Here is a 16,678-nt window from a genome sequence, read left to right on the forward strand (position 1 = left end):
CTGTCCTCGGTTCCTTCCACAGGAAGGAGTCTCTTCACGAGGAGCCGTATAAGATATTCTCTCGCGCGCGCACCTACGATCATCCCTTTTCTCTCACCCCTTCGCTCTCTCAGTACCCTCCACGATCACAGACTGCAGCAGAGTCCACACGGCGCTGCGACACTCGTAGTAGCGCGCTTCCTCGATCGTTAACGCGAACTCGTGCACCGAGAAGCAACACTGAAAGCTCGACCGAGGAAGAAAACGGGTTGCACACCCCCCACCCCCTCGAGCAACGTTCCTCCCAGAGGCTGTTAAAGGATCACGGTGGAAAAGAGCGTCAGTTCGTACCGCGGGGGAACGAGCGCACCTGCCTGGAGGAAGCGACAAATTCGACTACCAGACGACGCCCGTCGACCGCGCAGCACCCTCTCGAAAGCGCGGTGAGACGCGCGCGCATACACGCGGGAGAAACGCACCAGTATCAGGAAGAACAAGTGCGAAAGATAAGAGGGTGATGCTGGATTTCGGTGGCACTTTCCACGGCAACGACACGAGGATAGAAAGAGAATCTGTACATATTTGTGCGAACGATTGTTCGCAAGCGTGCGAAAGTGTTGCGACAATAGTAGCAGAATATGTATATAGTGTGCCGGAACTTGTGAGAGAATCCTATGGGAATTGATATTAACTTGTAGACGTAGAAGTGTTTGTATGGCTTCTTGGAATATAACGAAGCTCGAGGTATAACGATAACGAGGAGTGTCTATTCGGATGCAAGAGGGGTGACGAAGTTTTAAAAGATAGGGTATGCATTGAAAGGAAGATCGAGACACAAAGGGTATTCTGAATGCCGTTGGTAATTTTCTTTTTTTAGCAAGAATTGGCGAATGGGAGAAGGGAGATAAGAGCTCATAGTTCTTATGCATTCACGTGAGTGAGTACAGATGATACGTAGCACGGTCTGAGATATGACATCTATTGGACGGAAGAATAGAAACGGAGAGCGTGTATAGTAAGCCAATGTGTAGGAGTTGAAAGGAAACAATGAAAAAAGAAAAAAAAGAAAAAAGACAGAGATGATGTATTTTAGCTGCATGCGTGAGCTTGTATATACAATTGGAAAGAAAAAAGGGGTAAGGGAAACGACCTCAGTGCGCGTGACTGTGAGAGTAACCACCACCAAGCGTTCATCCTGTGAAAAGCATTTCTACGAAAGTTCCCCCAGATTCCCTCCATCCCAAGGTTTCTATCCCCAGTGTCGAACCAGAGGATCTTTGCGCAGTCTCCAGATCGAACATCCTGCTATTGAGAACACGAAAAGCTCGGACTAACACAGGGGGGGGATCTTCTACAAGGATGAAACGTTCCGACACGTGAAGGTTTCATGGAACTCCTTGTCGATGAGATTTCTCAGTAGACGTGACTGCGGAAACTGTAGGGACGAGTTTGGAAATGCAGTGGACAGAGGGGTGAAACGTTCACATAAACCGTTTTTCTCTGGAATTGTTGCTCGCAAACTTGTACAATTGGAAAGCGATGAAAGTTGATAAATTTTTTATTTCTTTTTTATTCCAATTGAAAAAGAAATTGGGTTCGTGATTGTCTAGTCCTATACGATCACTTTGATTTGCAGTCGTTGAATTAGAATTGGAGGTGAATAACAAAAAATGGAAATAGGCTTCGTTCTAAATCAAAATATTTATCACTGACAAAAATTCTTGAAATAAAAATAATTCTAAAGTATAACTTTCTATTTTAATAATTATCGTAAAAAGAGAATAGCAAGTTTTGTTTGATTGCATAAAAAAAGAAAGAGACTTGAACATTTCAAATTATTGTACATTTGATTTTATTAACTCTGATGGTCGTCGCTTAACAACTCTCTTAATAATATTTTTTTAACTTTTCCGTTTTACCTGTTAAGAACTTTGCTGCTATAATTGTGCCATGAAATATTAATAGAAGCGAAGAACGGATTATTGACGGCACCAGTAGATCAAACAAGTCAAATATACGAAGAAATCAAACATTAAAAAGATTATTAATTTTAATGTTTTCATTTACCGTACGATGTAAAGTATGACTGAAAAGATAATACAGTACTCAAGGATTATCCCCGGAGACAAACACGTTCTGACGCGTGAGATGTTTGCGAATATTCGTCCATAAGGCTTTTCTTTGTAGCATGCATATGAAATCACGAGGGCGAAGTGATAGACCAACAGACAAAGAGAGAAAAATGCAGAGGACTTGATGAAAAAAAAAAAGTTATTACGATCTGTCCTTCTGAGAAATAAACGGCAAGCTGAAAATTCAAGATTAATTTAAATAATTTCTCGATTTTAATTTCAATTCGATAGATAATTTATAATGTTCACATCGATATGTTGATCGAATAGGAGAATGAACTACACATCGCAGACTTTGATCCATTGCTAACTTGTTTAATACTCACAGAGATAAGAACATTTTTAATATCTCTTTCGATTGCATTCGTATATCTCCTATTATGTAACGAGAACTTGAAAAGATGCACTCCAATATGCAGAATAAAGAAGTATTAAACTCTGAATGATACGTGTTATGGGATAAACTTTTTAAGAGCTGCTACCATGCATATGGCATTTTTATGTGCACTGGGTTACATAATAAGATCGTTTTATATCGTCGTGCGATCTTAAACTTAGCAAAAACTAAAAGAAACGATGGAATTGCAAAACGAACGAGATTCTATTTTATTTATTACGTAAATTACGTTTAAAGAAATTTTTCTACGTTCTCGAGCATTTTTTTAATGTAAAAAACAACGAACAAAAATATTTTCTTTCTGTAGAATTCGTTTCGACAAATTCTTGCAACGTCATAACGACATAATGACGTCATAATATAGCAATGCAGTGTCCGATGACTCGATTTTAACCTCGAATTTCGTACTATTATCTCTGTTCGTAGTATTTACGATATACATATTTTGCAACTAAAAGAACGATCGCCAAAGAAAAATTTTTCATTACCTCAATTTCCGCTAAGGGCAAGTTTCTCGTATAATCTTGAGAGCTGAAATTGCAAGCTAAGTTTAATAAGTTTGTAATTTATATTTTCCAAGTAGTTTTATGATTACAGAAAATTTCATTATTACTTTTAGAAATTGTTCTCGAAAGTAAAATGATGCTTGTCTCGAGAGACCGCATTCTTTTTCCTCTTTTGTGGTCATTAAAGCGATTAATTGCGCTTAACCTAGCCATTCTACTTCCTTCTTTACGTCACGTTCGCGCCGTATCGGTTCTCTTTTTCGGAATTTTTCTCGCTCTGTCGATGGTGTGAACTGCGTCGTCCATCTTTGTTCGACTCACGGCAACGTCAGGTCAGTAACGATGCAACATTTTACCCAGTGTTCAGTGTTATACTGACTACGTAGTGGAGTAGACGTTTGTACTTATAGTGAGTGAGATTTTTTGTGGTAAGTTCACGTTTTATCGTTAATCTAACATTATTACCATATCGTTGCATTAGAATTTGCGTACTAATTATTCGCGAATAACGTAAGGAAAGTCTGCGTTGTGAAACAATGCAACGCATTGGAACGACGCAATTTACGATTTCTTTATGGTGTCTCAAGGTCAGCCAATTGAATGATTGCAAATTCAGTGTCAGGAATCTTGTTGAGTGCTAGTGATTTAAATTGTTAGTAATTCAACTTAGTCGGTGATTGAGAGTACATATTGTATGTCGTTTGTTGCTACGGAATACATTCGGTGCATTTTGAGGTTAGGCGTTTCTGCCGAAGGATTGGAGTGACCAGCGAGGTTAGAAAGCGTAAGTAAGACAAGGACAAACGAGAAAAAGGATACTACGTCACTTGATCTGTTCACTCTTCATAATTGGCGCTCAAATTTAAACCGGTGTAATCTTTCGTTCTTATTATTCACGTTCGTTTAATCGTATTTAATTATTCCCTTGCTCACTTAACTTCGAAAACATCTTCTGACGTTTCACGTCGGTTTTACATGTTACGATTATCATTTTATAAACGCTTCGTTTTATTCGACGTTGTTTGATATCGGAAATCTTTGACATAACCTTTCGTATTGATTTCTCATTTAAAGCTATGATTGAATCTATATTTGGAATTTCTTTCTCCTTTCTCTCGTTTTTTCGACTGATGAAGAAACTGCAGCCACGGTTATTTTACTACAGTTTACCAAATTCCTCGATATATTGGTATTATGGTTAAAACTTTATTCGTAACCTATTCGAATTTATGGACGCATGTATTTATTTTATTTAAAGTTTACTAATGATCGGTAGGGATTCGTATTCAAATATTTTTCAGTATAAATATTTATTTCCAAATTAAACGCGAATTGGTTTCTACAACATTCTACCGTAATATTTCGTAATTATAAATAAATATTTGTAAAACGAATACGTAAGAAAATATTAGAAATAATTGAATTTAAAATAAAAATTATCGGAACAAGACGATCTCTATGTATAAATGCTAATTGTAAAAATGAAATTTTCTTTGTTACAGAAAATGTTTTCCAGTTCTACACTGGGTGTCCTACTGGGGACAATATTACTTATCTCTTCGATACCCGATGCGTCCTCTTACAGCAGTAAGTAAACACGAAGTAATTTATTTATATTATTATTGTCAAATAAACTGTACCGTTATTGTAATAGAAATGATTGAACTATTATTAAACCGTTATTATAAAATAAACGACGAAACTATTTTCGTAATACATAGTTGTTCGAATTGCAAAATTACCGATTGCAAAATTATAAGCTAGTTTAAATCGCGGTATTACAATTCAATTGCTATGGCCAATCGTTCGGTATGATTGGGATTAAGTGGACTTAATGGAAACAAATGATCGTTTTTAATCTCTAACTCGACCAATGCAATTACATCGACCTTCCTCGTAATCGTCGTCTTTGTCCTCTTCCTCTTCTTAATCTTGTTAAATAAGGAAAAAGGAAACCGCGATAGGAACCCTAAGATTTAAGAATCGGTGCGTTCGATCTTAAATCTCTCGATTTAACAGTTACGTCTTAATTATCTTGTTTCTTTTTTTCTATCGGAAATTCCGGAAAATGTTGTTTATTTTTTAAATGCCTTGGTGAAACCTTCCGTAATCCACGATTATCATATAAGAATCACATTTAAGCAGCGAGTTTACGTAATCACGCAACGCTGCTGGAAGTCGTAAATAGGCATCTTTGTAGATGAATTTTACGTTCTTTTAGCAGCACTGCTATTTCGTTGATAATCTTTTTTCTATATAGCCAGAAAAGCAACAACGACACCTAATTTCAAGGATAATCAAAATTCCCTGTTTTCAAGTTGAAATATTTTCATTTAGCCTCCTATTCATAAAAAATCACGCAGTTACACTGAAAATATTATCCCCGAATTTCCCTTCGGATTTTACTGCAAAAATTTTTCGCCGGTAACTTTTTTATCAGTCCAACGAACGCAGCGCGTAAACATTTAATGAAAAATATTCGAAATTAACCACGCGAAAAATGTGTACAGCGAATGTGTTTGAAATATTTTATCTAGCAAAAAATAGACGACTGTTATTGTGTTGCGTGAATTTTCATCTGTTGTTCCTTTATCGCAACGATAGACGTTTTGATTGCACAAGCACTAAAATTATCCAACACTGATCACATAGTAACGTGTCATTGCAAAGAAGCAATTTTATTCAGACGCACGTCTGTTACACGATACCTTTTATTTCGTTTGTTTAACAAATAGAAGAATCCCTGTTATTCGATCACAACCTCGATACGTTTAATTAAACAGCCACGATTAATTACATTGCCTAAATTACAGCTGTTGCATCGACGACCGTAGAAAATGACACTATTATTACCATAGCTCGATCTCGATCGATCTTCTGCAACGACACAATAGTTTGCCATTATTCCAAAATCATATTTTTATCCGCACAATTCTACCGTTATTTGTCTCTACCCACTTCTATCGTTTATCCTTCCTTTGTACGTGAAAATAACAGAAACGTTGTTTGCTCGATCTCGATCGATCTTCTGCAACGACACAATAGTTTGCCATTATTCCAAAATCATATTTTTATCCGCACAATTCTACCGTTATTTGTCTCTACCCATTTCTATCGTTCATTCTTCCTTTTATCCGAAAATATGATAAACGCTTAAGAGCAATTAGAAAGAGGATCATTAGCCTAGTTCTAATATTCCTTTCTTCCTTGGTGCCCCTTTTATCCCATTTCTTCGTGCCTTTCCAACACGAACACAGAGACGAGGATAACACGAAGCTGGGCGTTAACTCGACAGCTGCTTCGCTTTCTATCTCCTTTCTCTCTTCTTCCTGGCTTTCTCCTTCCCTTTGCCGGCGGATAATTGAGAATCGATGGGGTTATATGGGGATGACGCTATGGTGCTTGAATAGAATTACGATTAGCGGCGTTACGCCGTTGCGAGGCTTGGTTGGATAACGTCAGGTAAATGTGCAACGGGAATTGTATTCCTGGAGTAAGAAACTTTCGTTCCAACCGGTATTTAGTAAATACGGAAATGTGAGCTTTTTCACTTTTTTGTGAGTATTAGATGGAGGAGAATAATTAACGACACGATTGTGTGTGTAATTTTTTTTAACTATTGGGAACATTGTAGCGCAGGCGTGGTTGTTTAATTATTAATCGCGACTGTTGAATGCAGGAGATTTACAGAATTGACGAAGGATAAGCATTTGGTTGTTTATCAAGTTACATTTAAACCACTAAACAGCTGAATCGCCTGAATTTAATTACTTTAGGCTCAGTCACGCAGTTTCTGCTTGAAGTTTCGGGCGAAACTTAGCGTGGGATGGGGAATATTGAGTTAAAGTTAGTTAAATGTAAGTATACTTGCTCCTTTTAATAGTTTCACATTACATGGACGGTTACGTGAGCGTAACTGATCTCAAAACAAGATTAATATCTGCGAGGTACGTTTTAGGTAATTATCTTTTTGTCGTGCCTTACGTGTGGCAAAAATATTTTTATTTCGTTATACTAGTCATTTTTTCACGCATTATTCTTTATCGGGGGACATAATTTCATGTGAAAAGAAAATTGAGAAAGTTTAAGCGGGAAATTCTCTCTCGTTCACCTTTGCTACCGATTATCACTTTTTCCAATCCCCTTAGAATAGCCTTAATGGAAAAAATTTCAGCTCGTCAGAAGCCATTCGGAATACTCTCGTTTCACTTTCGTTTGAAATTCAAAGTCTGATTTCTCATTTTTTCCAAATCGAAGCCTAATTTCTATGTTTTCGTTACAAAGCCCAATTCCTAATTTTTTCCGAATCCAAAATAAATACAAAATAAACTTTGCTTTTTATCAAAAACGTTTCTTAAGACTTGCAGTAAAAAACAAAAGAAAGAAAAACGGTACAACTCAATCGAACGCACGAGAATATCTTCCACCGTGTAAAAACGTCGCACAAGTAGCGGAAAAGTATGTTACCACAAAGGACTTGTAAATTCTTCAAGCGAGGCTGTACATTGAGTCGAGGAACATTAATGACATACGAAAGTCCAAGAGGTGTACTTTCATATAGTTCGGACTTGGTCATAAAGACCACGATCATGTAAATATTTAACGGTGATACTTCACCGGAAGTACGCATCGTTTACGTGCACTTTTCGCACGGGCTCGAAATTAAACTGTCCAAATGACCAATTCTGATCGACGAGTATTACGAAGCACCGATATAAATTCCATTTATGACACGTCCCTTTCTCCGAGTGAACTTTCAACGAACCATATCCAATCGCGGGATCATGGCTTATTACTCGAACTTTCCCCACTAAACGAAAACTCTCAAGGGGGCTGGCTTTTTTGTCCGCAGAGTATGGGAGGACATGCAACGATATCGGCTGTTCAAGGGATGAGGTCTGCGTGATGGCCGAGGATCCCTGTTCCCTTATCCGGCCGAATAACTGCGGCCGTTATCCGACTTGCGAGAAATCTCATCCAGGCGGTAAGAATTTTCTTGGCTCTTTCGTAAATATATTTCCCGCACTTCGTCTCCCGATCGAAAGTAAACGGAACGCACGGGGGACGAAGAGAGACGAAAGTGTTATATTCTTCTTGCGAATTACCGAAGTGAATCTTAGTTTTGATAAATGTCTATTTTTGCTGTAGTTTTTATTTTAATTCGTAAACCTGAGGGTGATTCAACAGAAAGCTAAAAATACGTGAAAATCGTAAGGCAAAGGGTTGATTTTATGTGTGATCGTGTTTTATTCGACGAGTATAATTTTAGTAAAATATTTCACCGATACATGTCATTCGTGAAATATCGATGTGGACGTTAATTATGACAGGATCGTGTAATTGTTTATGAACATTGGACAAATAATATGGAATAATCCGGTTTCCCCTAATAATGTGATACATAGTTGTAACTTATTCCGTCTTGATTAGAACGTCGTTTAATGCCAGTAGTATTTTCCCATTTCGATGCATCAATTATCGATAGCTCCATTATCCTTCAATCAGTTACGAGTTCATTAAATTTTAATCTATTGTGTGTAAGTATTAACCGCATATGAAATTGCGTGCTTTATGATCGATGATGCTAATAAATATCACGTTAAATTCGAAACGAGTTACGTCAATTAACACAATAATTATAGAATTCGTTAATTGCATTCGTGCTCGTGTTCGATAAATATTTTCGTATTTGAAGAACTAAAAAATTTTAAAAATGCGCTGTTGTAGTTATAACTTCACACGCTACCGTCTTTCATTTTATTTGATCATCTCACTTATGGTTATCCTCGCTTACAATGCAAATATTTGCCAGTTGACGGATGAACAGTGTCTATTTAAAATATAAATGATCGAGACGCGCTAAATATTTGCTAATACAAATACATATATACGCTTTGCAATTCGCAGGGGCTAGTTGCGCAAGTACCGTGTGCGGCGCAAACGAATACTGCAAAACTGAAAATGGTGTGCCGACATGCGTGAAGAAATCAACCGCAATAGGTGAGTGTTTAAATTCTTGCGTCTCTTATTTGCCGATAATATGATTGATTATGCGTGCACACCGGTTGACCAGCATGAAAATTGCATAGCATGGTTGAGAGTATCAACAAGCAGAATGCATGAAACAGAATCACACGGTTTGACGGAGGCATACAATAGTTAAGAGAAATAGTTGCTATTACATTTACTCGGAAATTTCATTGGCAAATTTACCAAAGCGTCGTAATTGTTTTAGCTGGAAAACGATTCGTTGCAATTCTATATGCATTGTCAGTATTAAAATCGTCGTTTTTGTTTTTTTTTTTTTGTTTTTTTTTTTTTGTTTTTTTTTGGCATTTTCTTTTTTTCGATAGAAATCGTACGGAGACTTTTCGCGTAATTTTCTTTGATATTGCTAATGAAATTTTAAGCTATTTTAATTCTCTCCCTCTGTTTGTGCCGCAACAAAAACAAAGCTTTACGCCGAGCTTTTTGATTTATTACATTCTAGCATGTTTTCACAAATATTTCCTCTTATTACGAGTGTTTTTTTCTATTCCATTTTTTTATATCTTCTCTTTAGCGCTTCGATATGATACAAAGATACCGTACCTTTTGTGTTTGTACCATTCCCTACTTGGTTAAAATAAAATATGTTCCACCGTAATTTCGCGTATGAAGAAACTGGACCTGATTTCAGCGGTAATAACACAGATTCGGTTAATTTATAACGATGCGAATCAAGTCGAGTGTAAATTGCAGTAATACGCGAACACTTTATTAACACTTCCGGTGTGCTTGATCTTGAATACTCCGCACTCTATTCCTTACGAACCTAACCTTATCATAAAACTCTAAATTAATCGACAATTAATAAGGTATATTGGGCAAACTAGTTGAACAATTTTGATAGTACTTGTTCTTTGGAGGATTTGTACTGTACAAGTATTCTATCGAATAACAGAGCAACGTTCGAATACAATTTTTCCAATATCTATAAATGGATGCATGTATCAGAATTTTTCTGATAAGATCGAATTTTCGAACTGATAAACATCGAGACCCGAGGGTTGTAATTTCGAGGCGTATTTGTAGGTGTAAAGTGGGATGTAACGCGAGGTCACGAACCCCAAGAACCTGTACAGTAGATTTTTTCTCTCCTGAACTTTTGCGAACACGACCTTTCCATTATGGTCTCCCTCTACAAGCAAACGTATATACGCGCGTATACTCACGTAGCGTTACAGCATTTTGAAGAAATTGCTCTCGAACGTATAAACTTTTAGCATCCTGTCGATATGAAAGAAAAAGTGTATCGTTCTACTTGCAAAACGAAATTGACTTCGAACGTATGTGCTTTATACCTAGCTGCGCTGTGAAAAATGTGAACACTTTTCCAATTTCTCAATATCGCAATTATTCCCTATCTTCGATTTCCCACGTGAACGAAACACCTCGAAAAAGAAAAAAAGGAAAAAATAAGTCAACTGAAAGCGTTTCACTTATAAAATACGTCCGTTAATTATTTTTTTTTTTACAAAATCTACTCATCGCAGAACACCGCTATTGCATGCACCAGCACGGCGCTCTTCACGTTTTACCTTTAACGCTTTCCAATTATTTTTGCATACGTAACAGCGGATGAAAATAACAGCACAGATAGCAGAGAGTAGCACACCTTCGTTCAACTAACTCCATTCGAAACGAGTCACTCTAAAAATCTCCAATTTCCCCGTGGAAAGGATTTTCAGCTTGAATGTGTGTAGTTAATTATAACCAAAGTTGCCCGGTTTTAGAATGAAACTTGTGTATTTATATTTTCCGTCGATGGTTTTGCGTTTCCTTTTTTTCTCTGGTTTCCCCTTTCTTTTTTCGCAACACACACGCACCTCGATTCGCGAGGTGTGCATCATCCTAAAAAAAAAAAAAAATAAATACGACGTAGAAGAGGACGATCTTTTCAGGATACGAATCAGCGGGCGTTTCTTACGTGAACGGACATCGGACCAACGTGGACGACGATCACGATAAGACCAGCAACACAGCTAGCAATTCGAACCCTTACGCAAATGCTAATGCACCCCCAGCTCCTGCTGATCCAGCAGGAGGATATCGTCATCAAGTGAATTCCGGCAGCAATTTGGGTTATCCACCGTATCCTAGTAACAGTGGTTCTAACAGTGGTTCTAACAGCGGATATCCACCTTATCCCTCGACGAACCAAGGAAATCGACAGCAACAAGACCTGGGATATCCACCGTATCCAACGCACAACAAGATGCCAGTACCCGCGTATCCTGGACAATCCAATTATCCCGCGTATCCTGCGCAAGCTGGTTATCCAGTTCCGCCTGGTTATCCACAGCAATATCCCGGATATCAGAATTATCCTTACCCAAATTATCCCAATCAGAATCGCATGCATCACAATAGTGTCTACGGTCATCGTAGGAATTCTGCGTTCGTGCAGTCACCGTCTTTAACGATTATCTGCTTGTCGATCTTTGTCATGGCATTCGTGAACAAATCGTTCTTATGAGTGTCGAATTTGAAACGTTTCATTAGCTCTTCGCTCGATTGCAGATTCTTGTTTGTTCGATCGACATTTGGGAAATAAGAAGAAGTTAGCAATGTTGCATATGTTTGTAAGCGTAGTAACGATAAAAAGAGATTATACACCTCTCGCTAAGTTTCGTCCGATGATCACTGGTCGACATGATTTTTGTCGTGATGAATATTTTTGAATTCGAATCAGAGCTTTTTCCACTACACAGTTTTCGTGTAATAACGCTTTGTATTGTTTAACGATAACTGAATTTACAGTTATTTTATCGATAATAGAAGTACGTAGGGTGAATTTAATTCGTGATTAGTGTACTCGGAAGAATGAAATTCTGAAAATTTTGTAGACCAGTGTAATTGCAGGCAAGATAAAAGACGCACCAAGTAAAAAAGCGAAGTCAGTGGTCGAAGTTTCGCGTATTTACATAAGAGTAGTCTCGTAATATAACATTTTTATGGTAAAATGAATTAATTTAACTGATGTTATTTTAGATTATTTATTTGTTATACTTTCGTCGGTTACAAGTGGATTATCACTGATTAACATGTTCGAAGTGGGAAACTTTAGGAAACTTATATGTATATAGGGAATTCATTGGTCATGTTTATTTCATTGAGTTTGCCAATGGAAAGTGGGTCAAGTTTTTTTTACTAATTTCTTTTGGTTTCTTTTTTTTAAATAAAAAGTTCGTATCTTTTCTTGTTAAATATTAGCGTCGTTTAATATCGAACGAAGCACATACACCGTTGTAATTCTAAGGTTAATCTAATTTTTTCTAATACTCAAAAGAATGTTCTCTTCTGGTTTCTAAAAGAATCACCCGTGAAATTACAGTTACCACAGAATATTTTGCAGAACGCATTACGTGCCTTGCAAGTGTCTTTCAGCACAGCAATTGTTTTTTCTTGTAACGCATTTATAGTTACCGGAAGACGGAGGAAATATTATTCAGTCGTAGAAAGTAAGATTTTTAAAAGCGGTCCGATGATTAAGGTGCACTTGACTGATTAAAATCACGTTTCGAAATGGAAGTTCTTCCATTCGATGTATATAATTCATTCAAGACTTCACTTGGGTAGTTGATGACTTCAATTCCTTTGATATAACACAAATAGTTGAAATATATACGTTTCGAACATATAGAAGTAAAATGTAAGAAATCCAATGTCATCAAGTACCTTAAGTCGATTGATTCCTCGAGCGCATTGATTGCAATGGGTCGATTAACTTGGTACCTGATATTGCTGGTTTAATTCACACCAAATGATAATCAATATTGTACATTTATTCGAATAACACAAAAGAACTACTCCGTGCGTAATTTTTCATTTTGTCGATTTTTGCTGCACAATCTAGGTATTTCGATATAACACGTTCTCGTTTTGAAACGAAGCATTTTTGCCGTCCGAAAGATAATTTCTCTTAGCGTTAATAAAATTGTCGATATATACATATATATATTATCTGCATGGATGTATATTTATAATATGAAATTATTGCTGTATCAAGGAATATACGCAATGATAACGTAATTGATATCATTGTGCGAACTGTTGACTCGGAATAAATATAATATACTATTTCTATCAGATTCATAGATTTACTCTAACTACCCGTCATCTGTTGTCATTAAATCAAGCTGCAAGTTGGCCCCGAAACACGCTTTAGATTTAATTTGTCGAACGCGTAGCAAACATCGACTGATCTCGTTATCGTGTCGAACCCTGACACCTCTTATCTACATCACCATGCAACGTGGAACTTTGTAGGCCACGGTTGTTAAATGACGACGAATCGGTCATCGTTTCTTCCCCCTTTTTTTTTTAACATTCTTTTTACGCTTTTATTAAAGAAACAGTTTCTCATTTACGCTTACTTTACAAATTTTGCTTCATTCCAATCCGCCTCTATTTTTTTTATTACACATTATTATACTTTTTCATATAATTTCAGCTAAAATTTTCGACTTATTAACTACGTTAAAATTTCAGTTATTGTAATATCAAAATTAACCATTTATCGTCTCGTTCACACTTCCATAAAAAAAGAAATAGGGCATTTAACAGGCAACACGTTGCTACCCAAATTGAAGAGTGGAACGAATTAACAGTTATCAGGATGCATGCTTGAAAAAAGAAACGTGTCCAAGATAACTTTCTCTTAACATTAGCATGTGATATATTAATAATCACTAACAATTTATGTGGATACTTTATAAGTTAATTGTTTAAAAAAAAAAAAAACAGAAAAAATACTTTCGAAAAAGTTCCATTATGTATCAAGTTTAGTTCACTTTCGAACGTGACGTGGTTTTTCACTACCACTCTACGATTTGACAGTATATCCATCATATCCAGCACGAGGACCAGGAAACGTTAGGCCAGTTCCACCACCCACTCCGCCACCAAGGTCTTCTTCCAACGGATTTGGTGGAAGAGTCAGCGGTAACTCGGGATCAAGGAACACTATCGGCAGTGGTTCTATTTTTAACCGTTTGTTCGGGAATGATCGTATTTATGGGTCTCATGGTGTAACCACTCCTAGGAGCCGTGGCCGTTCAAGTGGCTATTACGATACCCGCACGTCCGTCGACGAACAAGGAAACAGAATTTGGAGATTTTCTGGCTAAACGAACGCTCTGTACTTAATATCTTTTACATGTCACGCTGCTTTTTATTAGTTTAGCTTTAGCTTTGGGGATCGGATTTTCTACCTTTCGAGATAGAAGAAACCGTAGTTGTCGGGAAACATGTGTGAAGGGAGCACGCGAAACTGCTTCATCGATTTATTCTTATGCTTATTGGTTTACGAGCAACTGTGGGTTCTTATCATAGTGCCATCTTACGGTTGTACAATACACCTGTGTCGCATTATTACTGGATGCAGGTGTTATCAGATACGTAGTACTTAATAAACGTTTACAATACTTTCTTGTGTATTAAGCAAATGTATTAAATATATGCAATCTATCAGCATTCTCTGTGGATCTTCTTAATTCCGACGATTCCAGAAACGTACTCTTATCTTTGTAGAACAGCTTTAGGTATAAGAAACTATCAGCGAAGAGGTGTGAGATAAATTTAACACTAAGCCCTTTAATATTACGAAAACCTGTACGAGTGTTTAAAAACAATAACGTGCGTGTGCGTGTGTGTGAATTATTCGTTAAAATTAGTACATGCACGATCATAATTATACCTTATCCGTCACTTTTAACCAAACAGAGAGAAACGGTGAGTGCATGATCGAATCATTTGCTGCACAAGTTCAGCTTCTCGAATGTAACGGAACAAGTGTGTGTAACGAGAATACATATAAATGCAAAAATTCTATCATCCAAAAAGTAACATCGATAACAATAACGTTGCCAAGGCATTTCTATATTATACAGTTAGCTTAATAACACACTAATGGAAACAGAGGAAGACAGGCATCGTATAATTGCTTGCTAAGCAACGCGAAAGTGATGTAACAATTAAGTTGGACTCGGCATGGCATGGGACACCGTTCGAAAAATAAATATTTCTAAACAATTAGGAGGTAGATAACGAAATGTTCGCAGAGTTCGACGGGGACAACAAGATAGTAGCGAGACGGCAGAGCACCGACGAAACGCAATCTTCTTTGCCCGATGACAGCTCGCCTATCAAAGGCAAGACCACTCAGTCAAGATATCCTTCAGGAAGTGAATATCCTGGTAGCGATTCTACCAGAAGCTCTTATCCATCCTCAGAAAGTCGACCGAATCCTGCAGACAGCTCGAGAAGCTCCTCTGGTTATCTGTCCAGTTCTGGTTACCCTTCAAGCAGCTCCTCCGGTTATCCTTCAAGAAGTTCTGGTTACCCTTCACAGTCTGGATATCCTTCAGGAGGCTCTTCTGGTTATCCGTCACAGTCAGGATACCCTTCGAGAAGCTCTGGTTATCCGTCAGAGTCAGGATATCCTTCGAGAAGCTCCGGTTATCCGTCACAATCTGGATACCCGTCGAGAAGCTCTGGCTACCCGTCAGGATCAAGCGGTTATCCTAGCAGCTCTTATCCTTCTTCGAATTCTCGAGGATATCCGTCGAGCTCTGGTTATCCTAGCAGCTCGTCGACGAACGAGGACAGCGTGCAAAGGGTAAACGCTAATACGGTCAATTCTGCGAATCCTGGCTATCCGAGTCAAGGCCAAGCAACTCGAACTAATTATCCAAGTCAAAATTCTGGATATCCAAGTCAAAATTCTGGGTATCCTAGCCAAACTAACCAAGCTAACCAGTACGGTAATTATTATCCTGGGTATAACCAGGGTAGATATCCTCAAGGTTACCCACAGAGCGGATATCCAGCTCAAGGAAATTACCCTCAAGGATATCCAGGTGGGTATCAACAAGGATATCCAGGAGGGTATCAACAAGGATATTATCCCCCTCCTACCACTAAAAAACCTAATTTCGGAGATCAGATAACCAATTTAGCGAAAGATCTCGCCGGGAAAGTTTTAACTCAGGCGATCATAGATAAAGTTGCCGGGAGGCATTAATCCTTAGTTAAATAGGATCTTAGAGTGGTATATTAAGACAGTCGGTATTCGACGCGATGTATTTAATTATGCTTTCTTGTTGTAATCGTTATTCGCAGTAGTGCTAATCTAATTTGTCGAAGTATATGAAATAGAGCTGCTTATTAATTTGATAAACGAATAACTGAATAAAGCTTACAGTTTGTCTGTTAATACGATGTTTTGAATAAAAATGATTTATTCTTTCCAGATGTTGTTTGTGATAATTATTTTTGCGAAATGTTTTTTCGGTTAATTGTACGTTTCTCCTGTGAACTATCCTTTTGCAATTTAAAACAGCCCTGAAAGGAAATGCAGCAACGGTCTGACTTTACTTGCCACACCCTGAGGTGATACGCGTTAAATTGGTATCTCTCATAGCGTGTTTAATTATTATGCAATGGGTGTTCATGACACATCGCTTGAGGACAAGTCCCTGTGTAATTAACCAAACTATTTTAGGCACGTTTAATATCTGATCGATCGCCGCTACGAAGCTGCTCGTGCCTGTAACTACCAACTGACTGAAAATTTTCGTAACAAGCTGTTGAACTTGACGTGTTTAGTAATTTTATAGAAT

The 16,678-nt window shown here is 37.5% G+C and overlaps 1 protein-coding gene and 1 long non-coding RNA gene across 2 annotated transcripts in view; one reads left to right on the forward strand and one right to left on the reverse strand.

Moving 5' to 3' along the window:
• LOC108576280 overlaps positions 1-3,193 on the reverse strand; it is a 20,154-nt gene extending 16,961 nt beyond the window's left edge. The window contains exons 1-2 of the long non-coding RNA XR_001891439.1: positions 3,122-3,193; positions 2,997-3,039 (exon numbers count right to left, since the gene is read on the reverse strand). This is a non-coding gene — a long non-coding RNA (uncharacterized LOC108576280). The remainder of the gene's footprint in view (positions 1-2,996; positions 3,040-3,121) is intronic.
• Positions 3,194-3,380: 187 nt separating this feature from the next.
• On the forward strand, positions 3,381-16,214 carry LOC108576165 (trithorax group protein osa). Its single transcript, XM_017939109.1, has 9 exons — positions 3,381-3,442; positions 4,517-4,601; positions 7,867-7,998; positions 8,922-9,014; positions 10,958-11,511; positions 13,147-13,201; positions 13,896-14,180; positions 14,567-14,625; positions 15,094-16,214. Exons 2-9 carry the CDS (start codon positions 4,520-4,522, stop codon positions 16,078-16,080), a joined length of 2,247 nt encoding a protein of 748 aa, XP_017794598.1. The 5' UTR covers positions 3,381-3,442; positions 4,517-4,519; the 3' UTR covers positions 16,081-16,214.
• The last annotated feature ends 464 nt before the right edge of the window (positions 16,215-16,678 follow it).

Source organism: Habropoda laboriosa, unplaced genomic scaffold (genome assembly GCF_001263275.1).
Source record: "Habropoda laboriosa isolate 0110345459 unplaced genomic scaffold, ASM126327v1 scaffold212, whole genome shotgun sequence".
In the NCBI taxonomy this organism is placed as follows: Eukaryota; Metazoa; Arthropoda; class Insecta; order Hymenoptera; family Apidae; genus Habropoda; species Habropoda laboriosa.